The sequence below is a fragment of the Thamnophis sirtalis genome, unplaced genomic scaffold (assembly GCF_051295495.1).
Source record: "Thamnophis sirtalis isolate CommonGarterSnake01/CBP01778 unplaced genomic scaffold, rThaSir2_p1.2 scaffold_3, whole genome shotgun sequence".
Classification (NCBI taxonomy): domain Eukaryota; kingdom Metazoa; phylum Chordata; class Lepidosauria; order Squamata; family Natricidae; genus Thamnophis; species Thamnophis sirtalis.
The window spans coordinates 130,516,869-130,535,406 of NW_028261383.1; the positions used below are offsets into that span (position 1 = coordinate 130,516,869).

An 18,538-nucleotide genomic window follows, 5' to 3' on the forward strand; every position below is an offset into this window, starting at 1 on the left:
TAGAATGGAATGGAATGGAATGGAATGGAGTGGAGTGGAGTGGAGTGGAGTGGAATGGAATGGAATGGAATGGAATAGAATAGAATAGAATAGAATAGAATAGAATAGAATAGAATAGAATAGAATAGAATAGAATAGAATAGAATTCTTTATTGGCCATGTGATTGGACACCTAAGGAATTTGTCTTTTGTGTGTATACTCTCAGTGTACATAAAAAGACAAGATACATTTGTCAAGAATCATAAAGTACAACACTTAATGATAGTCATAGGGTACAAATAAGCAATCAGAAAACAATCAATATAAATCAAAAGAATACAAGCAACAAAGTTACAGTCATGCAGTCATAAGTGGGAGGAGATGGGTGATAGGAATGATGAGAATATTCTTATTCAAATCAAAGATAGGAATGAGGTAATAGTCTATGAATCAAATTTGGGACATTATAAAAGAAAGAGGACTAAACAGAGAGATAGAAAGAGAATGATTGAAATGAGGCCACTGAAAGAAGACAGATGACGTACTATTACACACCCTTATTAGCAGTGATATGGCCATTATGGGGTTAAGGAAACGGGGTAGGAGATATCCCCATAATATTGCACTCTATGGTTTACTCAGATAAAGAATGAGAGTCTCCCTTGACCTATCCATCCCCTCCTCTTCTAACCTGTAGTTGGAATTGCTCAAGAGTGGGTGCAACATGTGGCAAATACTCCTCCGCGTGAGATTCAAGCTCTTCCTGTGTGAGAGCATGCCCAAAAGTCAGGAAGCGCTGCATGAATTCTTGGGGATCATCCATCCAAAGGTAGGAGTATTTTTCGAAGGAGTCTTGATATTCCTCGCCCTGCTTCATGGCATTCACCACAATGTTAGCCACTTCCTCCCTCATCTCCATTAGTTCTCCATTATCTTCCAAGTCAGTCTGCAAACATCAAGGACAATACTGGCATTAGGCAATTACATAAAGCAGCTAGTTTCCACCTGTTAAAAAAAAAGTCATGTGTTGTATTAAATGAACCTTTATGTATTTGTTCTTAATAATTAGAGTATTCCAGGGCTGCTTCTTTGCTATCTATTGAGAAGGAGCTTGTGTTGCTTCTTTCATAGTACCTGTCTGTTTCCCCATTTTTGTTTTTAACTATAGGAGAAATTTGCAGGAAATCTCTATCTGGTAACAAAACGTATAAATCAAATAATTATAAGTGGGGGAAAGATCCCTTGGGGCAACAATGTGCATTACCGTACATGAACATGTTGCAATGGTTAATATGTTTTTAATGGTAGAAGAGGATTTTTTTCAAGATAGCTACTGTTGAAGCTGCTGAACTGGGGCAGGGAAGGTCCACGTTCAGGTTCCCACTCAATCCTGGAGCTCACTGCCTCACTCTTCACACATTGCTATTTCTCATCCCAGCTCACACAATTATTTTGGGGACAGAATGAAGAATGCCTGCAATACTACCTTCCCACAGGAAATCATCATCACTATTAACATCATGGCTAGTGAGCTGTCCTTTGACTCAACCCTCCTCTAAAAAAAAAAAAAAGTAAGAGATGTGCACCAGCCCATTAATACCAATTTACAATGCTCGTGATTTGTTGTGCCTGCTTGCTGTTGTGCCCATTATTTGCTGTTGTGCCCATTAATAGCTGTTGTGCCCATTATTTGCTATTCCTTGGGTGTTCAATTAGCAATTGCTTAAAGAGACATTGTGGACATGGTGGCTCAGGGGTTAAGATGCTGAGCTTGTCGATCAGAAAGGTCGGCAGTTTGGTGGTTGAATCCCTAGTGCCATATAATAGAGTGAGCTCTCGTTACTTGTCCCAGCTTCTGCCAACCTAACAGTTTGAAAGCATGCAAAAATGCAAGTAGAAAAATAGGGACCCACTTTGGTGGGAAGGTAATAGTGTTCCAGGCACCTTCAGTGTTTAGTCATGCCAGCCACATGACCATGGAGAAGTCTTTGGACAGCGCTGGCTCTTTGGCTTTTAAACAGAGATGAGCACCACCCCCTAGAGTTGGGAATGACTAGCACATACATCACTGCATGGTTCTGTCCTCAGAAAGGTATGCAGAAATTGCGGGGCGCATTTAATTATTCTTAAAAATTTAAGCACTGCTCTCCCTTTGCCTCATCAGAAACAATCAGTACTTTGTGTAAAGCCAGGTGGACCTAGTTTGATGCCCTCAAGGCATTTTGAACGAAAGCAATAATCAACTCTTGCCTGACTGGTTATCACTTGCCCTAGATTTATTCAGGTGAAAAAAAATCCTTAGATTGGGACTAACCTTATAGTTGTGTTTCCCTTTTGCCAGTCGGGGTATAAGATTTGCTGTTTCATAGATATCATTCATTAAGTTTTCTACCATTTCCAAAAAACCATGTTCTACTCCAACTTCCAGTGATGGACGATACCTTAAGTCATCTTTATACAACTCCATCCGTACTTCAAATAACGGGGCAACATTGGCCTGAAAGCACATCGGTGCAGTTTTCATTTGCCAGTTTTCAGTCTCATGTATAAAATTTTTGTTCCTTTTCTACAAGCTCACTGGGCCCTTGGTCTTATCATTATTGTTACAGTCCTATTTCAATGTATAAAGCAGACTTGCTTTCATTGAAGTGATATTAAATCATTTTAAAGAATCTGACAATTTAATCAGCAGGTACATAAAGAGACCAGTATGTTATGGATTCAAAAGAAAATTATCCCTTTATATCACTTTTCTTTATTTGTATTTTGAATCATTCTGATTTGTGTTATTCAGATTGGTTGAGAATGGTAATAATAAAGTGCAGAACAATTGTAAAACAAGGGAAGAGCAGTACGGGGGAGCAGCAGGACATACAGTGCTTGCTCTCCCCACCTCCACAGTTTTCAAAAGAATAATTCCCAAAGGTTTCAGTGGGAGGGGAATATGCATGCAACCCCCTGGAGTCAACAAGAATTGTGGGCCACATAGAAGAGGAGAAGAGCTGTGAACCCAGTAAATCCAAAATTGCTCTTGTATCAGTATGTCATTTTGAGCACTATTAAACAGCAATTGTATTGCACTGTAGGCTCATTACAAAATATGTGGGCGCTAACACATCTTGCTTAATTACTTTTACCAGGTAGTCCTTGGTTCATTTAGTGAGCGTTCAAAGTTACAACGGCACTAGAAAAAAGTGACTTACAGCCGGTTTTTTCACACTGCACCCCATTGCAGCATTCCCATGGTCACATGATCAAAATTCAGACGCATGGCCGCTGACTCATATTTATGACCATTGCAGTGTCCTAGGTTCATATGATCACCTTTTGTGACTTTCTGACAAATAAAACTAATGGCGAAGCCAGGTTCACTTAACAACCACGTCACTAACTTAACAACTGCAGTGTTCATTTAACAACGATAGCAAGAAAAGTCATCAAATGGGGCAAAATTCACTTAACAAATGTCTCAGCAACATAACTTTTAGGCTACATTGTGGTCGTAAGTCGGGGGCTACCTATACTAAGAAAGCCTCTCTGGACACAGAGATTTAATTTATTGAGCTTTCATGCAAACATCTTCAAATTAGTATGCAAGTTTGCGCCCCTTAATATCTTTGTGTTTCAAAGGTAGTATTAAAGGAAAAAATACTTCTGAAACTTCATTTACTTACATCGGCTGCCATATTGCTGAGTAGAAACTGCAGTGATTTGCGAATAAACTTAAAGTAGCCATCTAAGATTATTTCGTCTATATATTCTACATAATGAGACCATATTACAGTTGTCTTGTCAACCTTGAACAAGTCTGCATTTTCCTGGAGATAGAAAAAAAATATTTCAGAGAAGCAGTGAATCAAGTTTAATCAGATCCTTTCTGTCAATAGTAATTGCTTTAATGGTCATAGAAAGAGTCATTCAACAATACTTCGGTAACTAGAATTTACCAGTACACATATGATATCATTTCCAATATCAGTAAAGAGAAACTATGGGAGAGAACTAAGAGATTAAAAACATGTTCACTTTAAGCATATCCCATCACATATGGCTCTGCATCAGTGGTGGGATTCAGCCAGTTCGCACCACTTTTGGAGAACCGGTTGTTGGAAGAAATCATTAGGGCAGGGAACCGGTTGTTAAATTATTTGAATCCCACCACTGCAGTGTGTGCATGCGCAGAGCTGCCAGGAGAAGGGAAAGGCTAAGGAATAAGTCGTTAACTTTCTGAGCAGTGGGTGAACTGGTTTTTGGAAGGAATCATTAAGGCCAAGAACCAGTTGTTAAATTATTTGAATCCCACCACTGCCCTGCATCCACACTGATGGCTTGTAGTCCTTGACTTACCGCAGTTCATTTAGTGACCGTTCAAAGTTACAATGGCATTGAAAAAAGTGACTTTTGACTGTTTTTCACAGTTTCAACCCTTCCAGCATTCCCATGATCATTTGATCAAAATTCAGATGCTTGGCAACTGGTTCATATTTATGACCACTGGTATGATTCTGATGAGCAAAGTGAATAGGAAAGCCAGATTCACTTACAACTCAGTTACTAACTTATCAACTGCAATGATTCACTTAACAACTGAGGCAAGAAAGTCATAAAATGGGACAAAACTGACTTAACAACTGTCTCACTTAACAACAGAAATGTTGGGCTCAAATGTGGTTGTAAGTTGAGGACTGCCTGTATAACATTTTTTTTTACCATATAGTGCATTTGGGGCATTGTTTCTTCCCTCCTAGACAGGAACTCCTGTAACGTTTCTATTTCTAAAATAGCATATGCTTCCCTCAGAGCATTGTCTGTATTTTTTAACTGGGAGGGGGGCAAGGGGAGGGAAATGCTATCAGCTGTACATTGATTTGCAAGACAATTTCTAGATTCGAAAACAGAGGTAGATACCATAATATGAGCATGCTTGGGATAAAACCAGGCCTTCACTGCATTTCTGGCAGACTGACCAAAATATGCTAAAAGAGAGTGTAGCATGTGGTATCACGTAGGGTTTTTACAGTGAATCATCTGGATGGTTCTTAGAACTGAGGTTACATGTGTAAGTAAAAACTGCAGCAATCTGCAGAAAATATTTGCCTGTCAGCTATTCTTTGCTTGCAGTGTTCCCAGGCATGATCAAGGACACGGGATGAAACAAAGTAATAAACCTGCAACATTTTATTCACTCATTTGATAACACTTGATTCATTCAGCTATAACAACATGCACATTCTCACGAACACCTATGATGTAAGGACTAACCAATTATTGTGCCTTGGAGACTTGTTAGCCAATAATGATATAACACATAAAGTAGGTAGAGCTAAAGAAACTGCAAACACTATAAGTATGATGTTTCATGATTAATAATTTTGCTGTTGATTATTATGTCAATTCTGGTTGCTCAATAAACTTCTCTTGGTTCAGCTATCCGTGAGTGGATTACATTCTTTCATCTTCAGCCTTGGGACCCTAAATGCTACATTTTCAGTGTAACAAATTTTATTGTTAGAATGTCTCTCTCTATATATATGGACAACTGAGGCTGAAATACATATATTCTCAAAGGCCCACTTAACAAAACCCAGAAAATATTATGCCTCTGATGCCATTAATGAAACTTAATGGCCCATAAATAAATAAATAAATAAATAAATAAATAAATAATTCTGTTTGATGCTTATCATGTTCCTTTCATTCATGAAAACAAGTATTTATATGGAAGGTTACAAATTTGACTGGTGGAAATGTGAGGCTGAACAAAAATTATTTGGCTGAGAGAGGTTACATATTTTTTTAAAAAGCTTAAAATCTTTTTTACTGTACCTTTTTACTTGAACCTCCTGTGAGTGTGAACTAATGTTATTCAAGGGTTTACTTTGCAGTTCAATTAGCAAAATAATAGTTATTCAATAGTCTGGACCACTTTTAATGCTTAAGCACACTTTACAGCTACTTGCGTATTTTAAAGTCATTTTGTAAATTGCCTTATGAATCTTCAAAAGGAAGACTACAAATGCTCTAAATCAATGACTTAAAACAAATATTGTGGTTTCCTACCACCAAAGTATCTCAGCTTCGTACTTCACACATTACAAGGAGTACACATATCTCAAGCTAACAGCCTCCACTGAGCAAAACCCTCCAAAAGTAGCTAGTAATAATATAGTTTCAAAAATAAATATTCATATTATAATGTAGCCACATAGGGTATAAAGGAAGACTGAAGTGCAAGAATAATGCACATTCTTTATATACAAAAAATCTCAGATTTAATCCTTGCTGCATCTAAGTAAGGTTCATGAAGATTATCTTAACCAATGTAGGCAATACTATGGTCAACACTGAAAGAGATGAAGTCATAATATATTATGATAAAACAATTTCCTATGTTTCTGAAAGTGTATAAAAACTAGTGCTATTGACAAACATAACATTCAACAAATAGTCCACATTACTATGAAAACTATCTTTCTCTCATTCCTTCATACCTCCACCATACTCTGGATCTTCTGCCCAGCATCTTTGATTGCTGCATAGCGTTTGTTTATATTGGTTTGTCTTCCATCTAGATCAAGAAGGGCTGTCTCTTTGTTGTCTTTCCTTTCAAACAAAGGACTAGCTGACCATTCCTGTGAGAAGAAACAGGATAAGACGAAACTCCTTTAGAGCAGCTGTCACAAATAAATCTGTAGCCAATGCAATCCTAGGTTGCATTAACAGAGGGATGGAATCAAGATCACATAAAGTATTAGTACCACTTCATAAAGCCTTAGTAAGACCATATTCAAGTGTGATCTTACTAACGCTTTATAAAGCGGTTGCCATATTATTAAAAAAGAGGTAGAGACTGTGGAAAGAGTGCAGAATAGAACAACAAAGATGATTAGGGAGCTGGAAGTTAAAACATATGAGGAATCGTTGCAGGAATTCAGTTTATCTATTCTAGTAAAAAGAAGGGCTAGGGGTGATTTGATAGCAGTGTTCCAATATTTGAGGGGTTGCCACAGAAAAGAGGGAGTCAGCCTATTTCCCAAGGCACCAGAAGACAAGACAAAACACAACTGATATAAACCAATCAAGGAGAGACGCAACCTAGAAATACGGAGAAATTTCCCAATAGTGAAAACAATTAACCAGTGAAATTGCTTGCCTTCAGAAGTTGTGGGTGCTTTTAAGAAGAGACTGGGCAGCCACTTGTCTGAAATGGTATAGGAGGTTGAACTAGAAGACTTTCAAGGCACCTTCCAAATCTGTCATTCTATTCTGTTAAAACTAAAAATCAAGGAGCCTCCTCTTTTTTTAAAAAAGAAACAGGATAGGAAGTTCTTGTACAGCAGTTGTCACAAATAAATCTGTAGCAGAACAAAATTAAAACTAAAATCAAAGAACCTCCTTTTTTAAAGTGTCTGGTAGCAATGCTTTACTCACTTGCATAAGCTGTTCAATATTCTCCACATTTAATTTGGTTTTTTGAATTCTTGTCTCTAAATCATATAAAACATTTCGCATCTCTTGAATATAATCCATAACATCTGGATGGGTAATGGAAGGGAAACTTAGTTAGTAGCTAGTCTATCATTTCCCATGGAGTTAATATCCAGTTCCCACAATTTTATCACTGCAATATAATGGCATTAGAAACAAAAGGCCATAAGAACATAAGAATGGCACTGCTGGCCCTTCTAAGCAAATCGGTGGCCTCTGGTTGTCCTTGCTAGAAAGAGACACAAAAATATTCCTCTCCTGCCACTGCTTCCTGCAACTGATATTTGGAAGCGCACTCCCTCCAGTTTGGAAATAAGGAGATTCAAGGCAGATCCCAGCTGGTATTAGATAAATGTACCTTCATTACTCCAAAACAGATTGGTCTCAGCTTTCTCTAGGCCAACATCAATTTCTTCCAATTCAGTTTTGACCAGAGGAAGTTCTACTGGCAAAATTGTTCTCTTGATCTAAAAAAATAGGCAGTTTATTTCAGGATGCATTCTTAGCTCATTTTGTAGATATATGGTATTGTCTTGATAGTGGCATATTTTATTTTAGTCCTCGAAACTTTTTTGCTTATGCGCAAGTTAAGGAGGGGGGGAATTATTATTATTTTTTGTCAAAAAAAAGAAATGCTATTGTGGTAACTGAGTCCCGCTTTAGAAGCATTTGTGGTGGACATTCAGCAAGTTCAAAAAAGCTGTGAAGTTTGCAGAATTATATTAAATTATATTATGTTACATTACATTACAAGAGCCGTAGTAGTGCAATGGTTAGAATGTAGTACTGCAGGCCCAGATTGTTGGGGGCAATAGGCTGACTCTGTAAACTGCTTAGAGAGGGCTGTAAAGCACTATGAAGCGGTATGTACAGTAAGTCTAAGTGCTATTGCTTATATGCAGTACAGGTTTTTATTTGCAGGGCTGAATTGTGCTGCTTTCTTATAATCCCTTCCAATTTATTCACATAATGAATGGATGGATACATGAAATAGCTCATCATTCTTCCTGACAAAGAAAGATGGGGTATGCCTCTTTATAATCTAATGGAGCTAAGCGGGTGGGGGGGGGGGATTTGTCTTAAAAGGGGTCAGTGGAAGAAAATGGGAAGTTGCTAAGATTATAACAAAAAGCAAGAAGAAAATATGACACTGGGAGGCAGTTGTGACAGGATTTGATTACTCCGACCGTCTTCTAGTTCAGGAAGCCTAGATAAGAATTCTCTGAGTTGAGTACTTTATTGCCAAATGCCAAGTCAGGGCATTGAAAAATAGCCACTCAGGTTTGGATTCTGATTGACTCTACGTCACAGAGACAGGGTAGATGACATTCAAAGAAATAATTTCTTCAAGCTTAGCCTGATCGGAGGCAGATTTCCAAAGATCTGTTGTGATCTTTTCCATCATTCTGTGTGTTTGGAACAGAGATTCAGCCTCCCTTCCCAACCATCTGAAGTCTGAGAAATGTGCCCAAGTTCCCTAGGCTTGCTTTTTTTTTGGGGGGGGGGGTAGATTTAGCTTTGACTATCTGAAACTACTGTGTAAGATGGGCTCCAGGATTATGTCCAAATTAGCATCTGGTACTATTTATCAATCAAAGTATACTTGATTCCAGTTTTCTGTATTTGGTGGCATAAAATTTAGGTTTGATAATTCTGTTGTGATGGACTGATCATTACCTAAGGAATGAATCATTATTCAGACCATCACTTAGCGTGACTCACAGCTTCTACAGATTAGCAAATAATGAAAGATGGATTGGAATGATTTCTAGTAGATTCCAGACACAACTGAAAGACTGTTTAGGAACTATTAATTGTCTTGAGGCTTATCTGAAAGACAACAGAGCTTGCCTAGTTTCTAAGATCCTTGGGACCTTTTCTTGAACCTCTCATCCATAGAGAGGGCTTTCGCAATGATTACTAAATGAAGAACGAACTGCTAGGGAAGATATAGCATTCCTGTTCCACTGATGGGCAACCATGTTTTGATTAAGACAAGCTATTTGGCCTTAAATTGACAAGCTGTTGAAAAAAGATTAGTGTCTGTGCGCTATAATTAATGTCTTGCTGATGCCTTTTTCTTTGAATCTTTATGAATCTTAATGCTTTAGTTCCAACTTTATTTTATCTCCATTTTATTGTTAGTCATACTGATCTCTATTGCTAATGAAGGAGTGTGATTTATAATCACAGTTCCAGAGGTGGTATTCAGCAGGTTCTGACCAGTTCTGGAGAACCGTTAGTGGAAATTTTGAGTAGCTCGGAGAACCAGTAAGTACTACCTCTGACGCCCCCATCTATTGTCTGCCTCCAGAGTCCCAGCTGATAGGGAGGGAATGGAGATTTGGCAGTAACCTTCCCCTGGAGTGGGGAGGAAATGGAGATTTTACAGTATCCCTCCCCTGCCACGCCCACCAAGCCACACCCACAGAACCGGTAGTAAATAATTTTAAATCCCACCACTGGGCAGTTCATAAATAAATACCTTATTGTACCAGCCAACAATGAGATCTAGGTTATCCACAAACTTCTGGAAAGTTCCACTCTGAGAGAAAAGGCTGCCAGCACTGTCTGGAATTTCTTTTTGCTGCTGAAAGTTCAGGTACTTGACTTCACGGAGAACAGCTATGAGCTGTATAGGAATGCAGCCATGAGAAATAAGTGATTTTCCAAATATACAATAGAAAACAAAATTGAACTAAAATGTGATGGATATGCTTGTAATACAACAGGAAGTTGTATGAACCCATCTGGTTTTATCCATTTCTATAATGTTGAAATATGTTAAAATCTGTTCCACATAAAGCTGCGTGTAGCTAATATGTAAGTCTTATTGCTATTCATGTTGCTGAGGAAGCTTTCCTTTCAATGCAAAGAACAGCTATAAGAATCCAAAGCTGGGGATAATAGTAGCTAAGGACCGTCTCCTCCTATTGCAAGGTTTCAGCCTGCATAAGGAAATCTTACAGGTTTTACTGAGTAGCAAAAGAATTTGGATAGTCAGTAACCAAATAACGTATCATCTGATGTACCAGTGCAATCAAAGTCTTGTAAAGCTTGAAAGCTCATAAGCAATCTAATCAATGTCATTTAAACAGAATTAATTTCAAAACCTTGTAAGGTTATTCTTTCTGTATATAATTTTGGGAAAGATTCTGCTAGGATCAGTCATTGCATACTAAAGAAACATCATACATAGATGTCGGACCATGCCGATCAAAGGTGGTATTCCGCAGGTTCTGACCAGTTCTGGAGAACCGGTAATGGACATTTTGAGTAGTTCGGAGAATCGGTAAATACCACCTCTGACTGGCCCCGCCTCCAACTATTCTCTGTCTTCCGAGTCCCAGCTGATCAGGAGGGAATGGAGATTTTACAGTATCCTTTTCCCTGCCACGCCCACCAAGCCATGAACTGGAAGTAAAAAAAATTGAATCCCACTACTGATGCCCATCATTCCCAGACAGAAGAGTCAGCGCTGTCTGAGAATCAGGGGGAAAATAGTCCTATATAGCTATAGTCTGCCATTTTGGAGAAGGCTAAAAACTTGCAGTCAAACTGAACATTGAACTGTTCAGTTTGCTTCCACTTCCTTTACCAACCTCTTTGCTGAAGTTGACACTAATAAGTCTTGTTTCTGGATCTCTATGGATCAGTGGTTGCTCTAGATTAAACTGGCAGTCTCTATCAACTCTGGAAATCCACTGTGCATAAATTCTTTCACGGTAGCCTTTCAGCAAACGTATCATCTCATCATATTTTCCATATATCAGTTTGGCTTCAGAACTGACCATTACCCTGCAAAGAGGAAAGAAACCCCTCAGTTCGAGAAGGGAAATAGAGTTTAATTAACAATAGCTTGAACAAAGCTAATAGCTTGTAATTCTACTCCAGGGAAAATATTACTAAAAACTGGACAGTCAGTAATGGCAGGTTGTTACTTACGGATGATCAATGGCATGCAACTCTTTCCTTGGGTTCTGCAATCGTTCCTGGAGTTCTAAAGCCCATTTCAGTTGCCCAGCAACAGGTGGCATATTTTTGCTAATGGGAGGCACATGATCTCCAGTTTCAGTAGCTTCTATCTGGGCATCATACAAAATCTTTGCATTGTCCAATTCAACATTGAACATCTCCAGAAGGGTAGTGTAGTGGGGAGCGGCGTCTGCTTTGATCAACGGTCGTTCCAACAGAGATGAAAACATATGGATTTGCTGGAGAAGAAAAGTGGTATGAATAAGTGTGTATGTGTGAGTGAGCGAGTGTGTTCGTGTATACATATAGGGGATTTATATCCCTCATCTTTCAATATACATCTGCAGAAACTTTTTGAGGTTCTTTAAGCAGTTATTCCTAGCCATGCTTCTTGGTATGCAACTTCATCCCCAATGTTGTTTTCTTTTCAAATGACCCCATTCTGTGACTACTAAGCATGTTCAGATCTGTATTAACAGTGCCAGTAAAATTGCTGAGATAAACAACAGTAATTAAGAGAATGATCATGTAAACTTATGTATGCGCATATTGAAAACATACAAGGAAGTGTGAACTAAGGTAACCATGGAAGAGATACAAGGAATGCAACAGCACAAATAACAATGCCTCCATTGTGCTATATTCAGAGTGAAAGCTACTATCTGTTTCTTTCCTTGTGCTGCTTGGCTTTTAGGAATCTACTTCCTACACAAAGAAACTGGGACACAACACACAACTTGTGATTTGTGCAGCATGAATCAAACTGTTTGTTCTTTAAAATATATTTCCCCCATTCATGGCAATAATGCTTTATTGTTATCTTATGGTTTTAGCAATTCTAAAATTTTGTAGCTATCATAAAAACAATCAGAGTTCAGCCAGGCAATTCCTTTAAAAAAAAAAACCAAAAAGGTTCGGCATCATCTTACAAAACTTTTCTCTAATCCAAGTACTAACTCTTTTTGCAACAAATCACCGTTTCTTTTGTTGTCTAACGATATAATGGGGATAAAAATGCTCATAGAAATATGGGTGAATTGATATTTTTTTGCATGCAAACCCTGCATCATTTTTCAGTGTATTCCTCAAAAGTATACCCTTATATCAGTGTTTTTCAACCTGCTAATCAGACAAGAGAGACAATGTATCAAAAGAACAGCCCATTTCTTGAAACTGTATTTTACTGATGATGATAGCAATGGAATATATTATGAACACATTTACATACATTTTAAATTTGTATTAATTTCAGATAATTTTTTTAAAATCCTAATTATAATTAGTTGGAAGCAGTGAGATTTCATCTACCCATTTCTTGCTCCCAGAATCTTGATCTGGACTTTTAATAAAATCCATAAAGTTAATGGTTCTATGTGAAAGAAATCTGGTGCTTCCAATTGCAGATATTGTAAGAAGAGAACCATGTTAGTCTATGGTAGCCAACAAGAAAAAAATTCTGGTACTAACTTTTCAGCCTAACATATTTGCTTAATACCCAAAACTTTCATGAACTACAGTTTAAGAAACCTGGCATCTGATGAAGTGAACAAGAGTTCATGAAAGTTATGTTCCCTAATCAAATATATTACTGTGAAAAGTGCTATTAAAATTCTTCTGATTTGTGAAATGAATAATTCTGGAAATACTTCCAGTCAGTGGTGGGATTTAGCCAGTTTGCACCTATTTGGGAGAACCAGTTGTTAATTTTCTAAGCAGTTGGGAGAACCTGTTGTTGTTTTTTTCCACTTTACAGGGCTAATGCTGTAAGGAAGACAGGAAGGAAACATTCTGGTGTTGTTTCTAGCCTAATCCTTATTGCCCTGCTTACAAAAGCTGCCTCTCGGGTTAATCCTTATTACATTGTAACAGCTAAGGCAAAGCAGCCATCCACGTGAGTGACGTTGAGTTGGCCCTGCCCACCTAGTCATATGACCACTGAGTCCCGCCTACCCAGCTGGTCATTAGGGCAGAGAACTGGTTGTTGATTTGAATCCCACCACTGCTTCCAGTCCTTTGTCAAGTCAGTAGCTTCTTCTCCATTCTCTGAAGAACAGATAATGGTAGGACTGATCTACCCAATCTCTGGAGGGCTAGGGTGAAGTTAAATTATATATTGAGTGGGGATTGATCTTGGGAGTTGTTTAATTCTGAAAGAGTCTGAGAAGTTTCAGTAATGCTGTTCCATATTGAGCACAGTTTAGAAAAACAGTTTTTGTTCTTCAGATCAGAGATAGAACTAGAAAAGTCCTCCAGATTATCCGGTCATAAAAATGGTTTTTTTCTGGCAAGAACAGAAACAGCTGCTTGTCCTACTAGCAATAGCAATAAGCACTTTAAGTCTAAGTGCTTTTACAGCTCTCTCTAAGCGGTTTACAGAGTCAGCCTATTGCCCCCAACAATCTGGGTCCTCATTTTACCCACCTCAGAAGGATGGAAGGCTGAGTCTACCTTGAGCCTGGTAGGATTCGATCTACTAAATGGCAGGCAGCCGGCAGGCAGCAGAAGTATTCTGCAGTACTGCATTCTAACCACTGCGCCACCGCGGCTCACACCTACTACCCAGAGTGTTAGATAAGAAACAGGTAAAGCTTCACAGGAATACGGGTACCTTGACAGCTGATTCAAAACTGCAACAATCAGCAAATCCTTGACAGAAAATGGTGCCCAATCGCCTATCCAAATCCTGGATTTTGATCTCAAAATGTGCATAATCTTCATCAAATTGCTTTAAATAACAAAAGTAATAGACTAAATTAGATCAGTTAATATCTATATACGTGGACTGGCAGAAGTTATTCCCACTCCCAATCAGAGAAGTATTTGGGCCAATTTACATTACAAGAAATGCATTTGTTGCTCTAACAATTATAAACACCAGGATTTCCTAGGTTATATTAAATGAATAATTAATCAGTTTTATTAGTACATTTGTTTTCTGTCATAAAAGGACCAACCTCATCTGCTGGATCTAATGGATCATATTTGCATTCTGCAAAAACTTTCACATATTCAAGAACCTCTTCGTAAATTTGGAACACCAAACTCCCTAGGATATTGCCTTTCACACCTCCCAGTTCAATTTTCTCCAGTTTGAAAAATTCAATTGCAGTCACATAAAGTTCCTTAAAAAGACATATAACCACATTATTCACAGATTTTTTTTAAAAAAAAATTAAGTGCTATTATTCATAAAACAATTTTATCTAATTTCAGACTTTTTAAAAAATAGAGTTTAAAAGTTTAGATTTTTATAACTACTGATATGTTATATAAATAATCTGCTTTTTATATAAGAATATATCATTTTATGCTAATTCTTATTGCAGTCATTTCCCATTTTATAGCAGCTACTTAATTCCTACCTCTATGGTCTTCAATCTATGAAAAAATAAATTCATTCTTGTAAAGACAAGAGTAGAGGGGAATTCCCAGTACTGAGGTTCTTTATCCTGAAAACATAAATAAAAATATTTTATTTATTTATTAAATTCATTTATCACCCATCTTGTTGCAATACCTAATATCAGGTCTCAAAAAAAAGAGGTAAGAAATATTTACAGAACTTTGCTTCTTAAATTCTTTCCAATCTATGCTACTGGTGGCCATCATTGGCATCCTTCAGTCTCAAAAGACTATGGTATTGTGCTCTGGAAAGAAGTTCTAAAGCAACATCTGGTGTGGCTAAAAAGGCCAATTCAAGAGTGGCAATCCCTTCCACGCTGATGGCAGATACATTCTGTCCCCTGCCCAGTACCCAGATTTCACTGGTTCTGGGACTGCTTCTTTGTCTCAGCCTACCGAATAAGTGTCTCTTCAAATTGGAGAAGGCCATGCTGTGTCTTTAGCCTCCAAGCTGAAGGATCAGAGGTTAAGGTTTCCCAGCTGTTAATGTCCATTGCCAAGGCCTTTAGATCCTTCTTGCAGATATCCTCATGTCGCAGCTGTAGTCTCTCTCTGGGGCGCTTTCCCTGCACTAATTCTCCATAAAGGAGATCTTTCAGAATCTGACCATCAGCCATTCTTACAACATGACATGACAGGGTGGCCATAGGAGACACCTTTAATGAAACAATGTGATTTGTGTGACTGCTCTTTCTTTCCAAAGTGTGCATAGGGGTGATAGAAAGATCATCCAATCAGGGTAGATGAATATATGTTGCCTCTATATATGGGTTTCAGCAGTTTAGCTGTCCTGTATCCTAATAACCTTCTCTATTTGAATTAATCCAGTTAAACCTTTTGTGAGAATCTTGCTTTTTGATTGTGGTAAGGGCTGAATTCTTGGCAACGGGATACATTTGCCAATTTATCTCTAAGTTCATTAGGGCAGATATTTCCTGACAACGGAAGTACATGCAGATGCTGTATGGGGACAGTCCTCCATTAATCACCACTTGTTCAACAATTGTTTGAAGTTAGTAAGGAAATTTATGGCTGGTCCTCAAAGTTGCAGCTATTGCCGGGTCCCCCCAGTTGCATGATGACAATTTGGGCACTTGGCACACAATTCCGACATTTGCAGCATTTTGTTGGGTGTGTAATTGGCATTTGTGATCTTCACCACTGGCTTTTGAGAAGAAAATCAATGGGGAAGATCCGATTCGGCCGAATAGGTAGTAACTCTAGCGGATACGTGACCGTACAGGTTCTATCCTTGGTGGCACCATCTTGATTTTCTGTTCTGCAAATGCGCAGAGCAATCTTCATTGAAAAAAATGTGATTTTTATTCCTTTTTTAATGTTGTGTGCATGTGCAGATCATTTTAAGTGCAAACGTGTATATGTGCAAAATTTTTCGGGCACCGAGCCAGTAGTAATGGCAGCCAGACCCCACCCCTGATTGGCACAGTCATGTGATTTTTTTCACTTTGCGAGCACATTGCTTAGCAACAAAGTTCCCAGTGTCAATTATAGTCATTAACTAAGGATTTCTTATGTGATACTAATGCTTTGCGAACCGCCCTCTTCTTTCCCATACTCTGAGAAGCTTACAGTAATATTCCCTCTAAGATTCACCAGGTTCTGCTGCTCTGGCTGTTGTGGCTAACCTTAAAAAAAGAAGGCATTGTATCATTGGAGCAAAGGTCATAGGTCTTGTAGAGTTTCTCAATCACAGCAATGGCCACCTTGATTCCAGATAAAACCTCCTCAATTTCGCCTTGCAAGCCTTTCAGCACTTCCTCGGGACTCAAAAAGGTACGTGTCTAAACAGGAAAAGAGGCAAATAAAGATGAACAAGGCTTATAAAACCAGACATTGTGACTGAAATGTCATTAACAGCTTGGCAATCAATGGTCTCATGCTTGAAGGGTTGTTTCAGTAACATAGTTACCAGATGAAAGTCTCCTTTGTTTATGCTGGTATTTAAGTCTTTTCAGGATGGACTATCTGGTAGAAGAAATGTCTCAGATTGGCTTATGGAATAGCAGTGGCAAAGAGGAGAAAGCAGAGTTTATGAGAGAAGGCCCAGAGTTGTTGACAGGGTAAAGATTCCCCATCCTGGCTCTACCTATATTCCCTTCTCTGGATGCAATGTTCAGACATAATCAGAAATGCTTCTCTCGCAGTGCTTCTTCACTGGCAAATTATTGGGGTTAATTTGCACAGTCCCTCAATCTCTAAAGTCTTTATTTAGTTTCAGGGCAAATTGTTTTCATATAAACTGGAGCCCACACCCTGAATGCACAAGAGATTGTGGTCAGTGGTGGGTTTCAATTTATTTTACTACCGGTTCACTCGTGCGCATGCGCAGAAGTGTCCGGGCAAGTGGGCGGAGCCTCCCACCACCGCCACTACTTGTTCGCCCGATCCAGGGCAAACCAGCGGAAACCCACTTCTGTCTGTGATGGCAAAATCAATCATATGCAAGATTGTCTTCCATCCGTAACACTGCAGATCAAGAAAGCTTGCTCCTTCGTTTTTTCCTTTGATTGGTCAAATAAAAATGCTGGGCAACTGTTGAATACTAGCGCGGGAAATACAAGCGCGGGAATAAAGAACTCCCTTCTGATTGGTTCCCGGGCGGAGCCGGTTCAATCCTCGCCCCTATTGGTCGAGCTACTCGACGCCCCATTGGCTCCTCGTTCAAACCCGGAGGTATAAATGTTTGGCGCGAACCACGCCACGTTGAATCGCAGTTACTATGTTCTGAATAAAGGTTGCTGTTTCGCATACCCGTTTGTCGCGTCCTTTCCCTTCGCTCCAAGATGCAAAACTGGCGACGAGGATGGGATTCCGATTCCCGCGACCACGGAGAAGAACAAGCCAGCTGCCACCGCGTCTGAACCGGCACGAACGCTATCTCAGGCTGAGAACTCCGGCAGCGAACGCAAAATTTTTCTCCGCCCTCTTCCTCCCCTCTCTGGCTCCACACCACGATGGCATCAGCGCTTCCTCCTTTCGCGCCATTCGGGTCTGCCGGAGAATCATGGGACGGCTTCATGGAGCGTTTCGAGTGCTACTTAATCGCATCGAGAAACCAGGCACAGACCGACGAGGAGAAATGCAGCTTCTTCTTGTCCTGCTGTGAGCCTTCCATGTTCGCCTCTGCGAGAGCCCTGGCCACCCCGAGGCCAGCCTACAAACTTGGGTGGGACGAGCTGATGTCCAGGCTGAGGAACCACTACGCTCCCTCACCCTCTCTGATCGCACGCCGCTTCACCTTCCGCCGCCGAGTGCAGAAGCCCAACGAATCCATCAGCCAGTTTCTAGAGGCTTTGCGCACCGTGGCCGCCCAGTGCGATTTTGCAGACCTGGAGGAGAACCTCGTGGAGCAGTTTGTATGCGGGGTCCGCGACGTGCATTTGCGCAGCCGCATGCTCCGGAACCACAAAATCACCTTGGTGCAAGCCGTGGAGACCGCGCGAGCCGCAGAACTCTCCAAACAATCCACGGCCGACATCGAACGCCTCCAGCTGAAACCCCCCGCGCAAACCGCCGCGGGGCCTTCCACCCAGACGAATCTCGTCGACGACCTCTCTCCTACTGAAGACGAGGAGGAGGAAACCGTCGGGCAAATGAGGACGCAGCCGAAGCGGAGGCCACACCAGCAACCACCGACGCCAGCTCAGCCAGCCTCAAACGCCCCTTGCCGCG

At 39.8% G+C, this 18,538-nt stretch overlaps 1 protein-coding gene across 1 annotated transcript in view; it reads right to left on the reverse strand.

Moving 5' to 3' along the window:
- DNAH17 (dynein axonemal heavy chain 17) overlaps positions 1-18,538 on the reverse strand; it is a 145,529-nt gene that overhangs the window by 113,437 nt on the left and 13,554 nt on the right. Inside the window, exons 8-20 of the mRNA XM_087710100.1 lie at positions 16,492-16,647; positions 14,806-14,892; positions 14,398-14,565; positions 14,052-14,168; positions 11,414-11,682; positions 11,071-11,266; positions 9,954-10,100; positions 7,827-7,935; positions 7,412-7,515; positions 6,472-6,612; positions 3,655-3,798; positions 2,295-2,477; positions 672-926 (exon numbers count right to left, since the gene is read on the reverse strand). Of these exons, the coding sequence (XP_087566226.1) occupies positions 672-926; positions 2,295-2,477; positions 3,655-3,798; positions 6,472-6,612; positions 7,412-7,515; positions 7,827-7,935; positions 9,954-10,100; positions 11,071-11,266; positions 11,414-11,682; positions 14,052-14,168; positions 14,398-14,565; positions 14,806-14,892; positions 16,492-16,647 (2,076 nt within the window). The remainder of the gene's footprint in view (positions 1-671; positions 927-2,294; positions 2,478-3,654; positions 3,799-6,471; positions 6,613-7,411; positions 7,516-7,826; positions 7,936-9,953; positions 10,101-11,070; positions 11,267-11,413; positions 11,683-14,051; positions 14,169-14,397; positions 14,566-14,805; positions 14,893-16,491; positions 16,648-18,538) is intronic.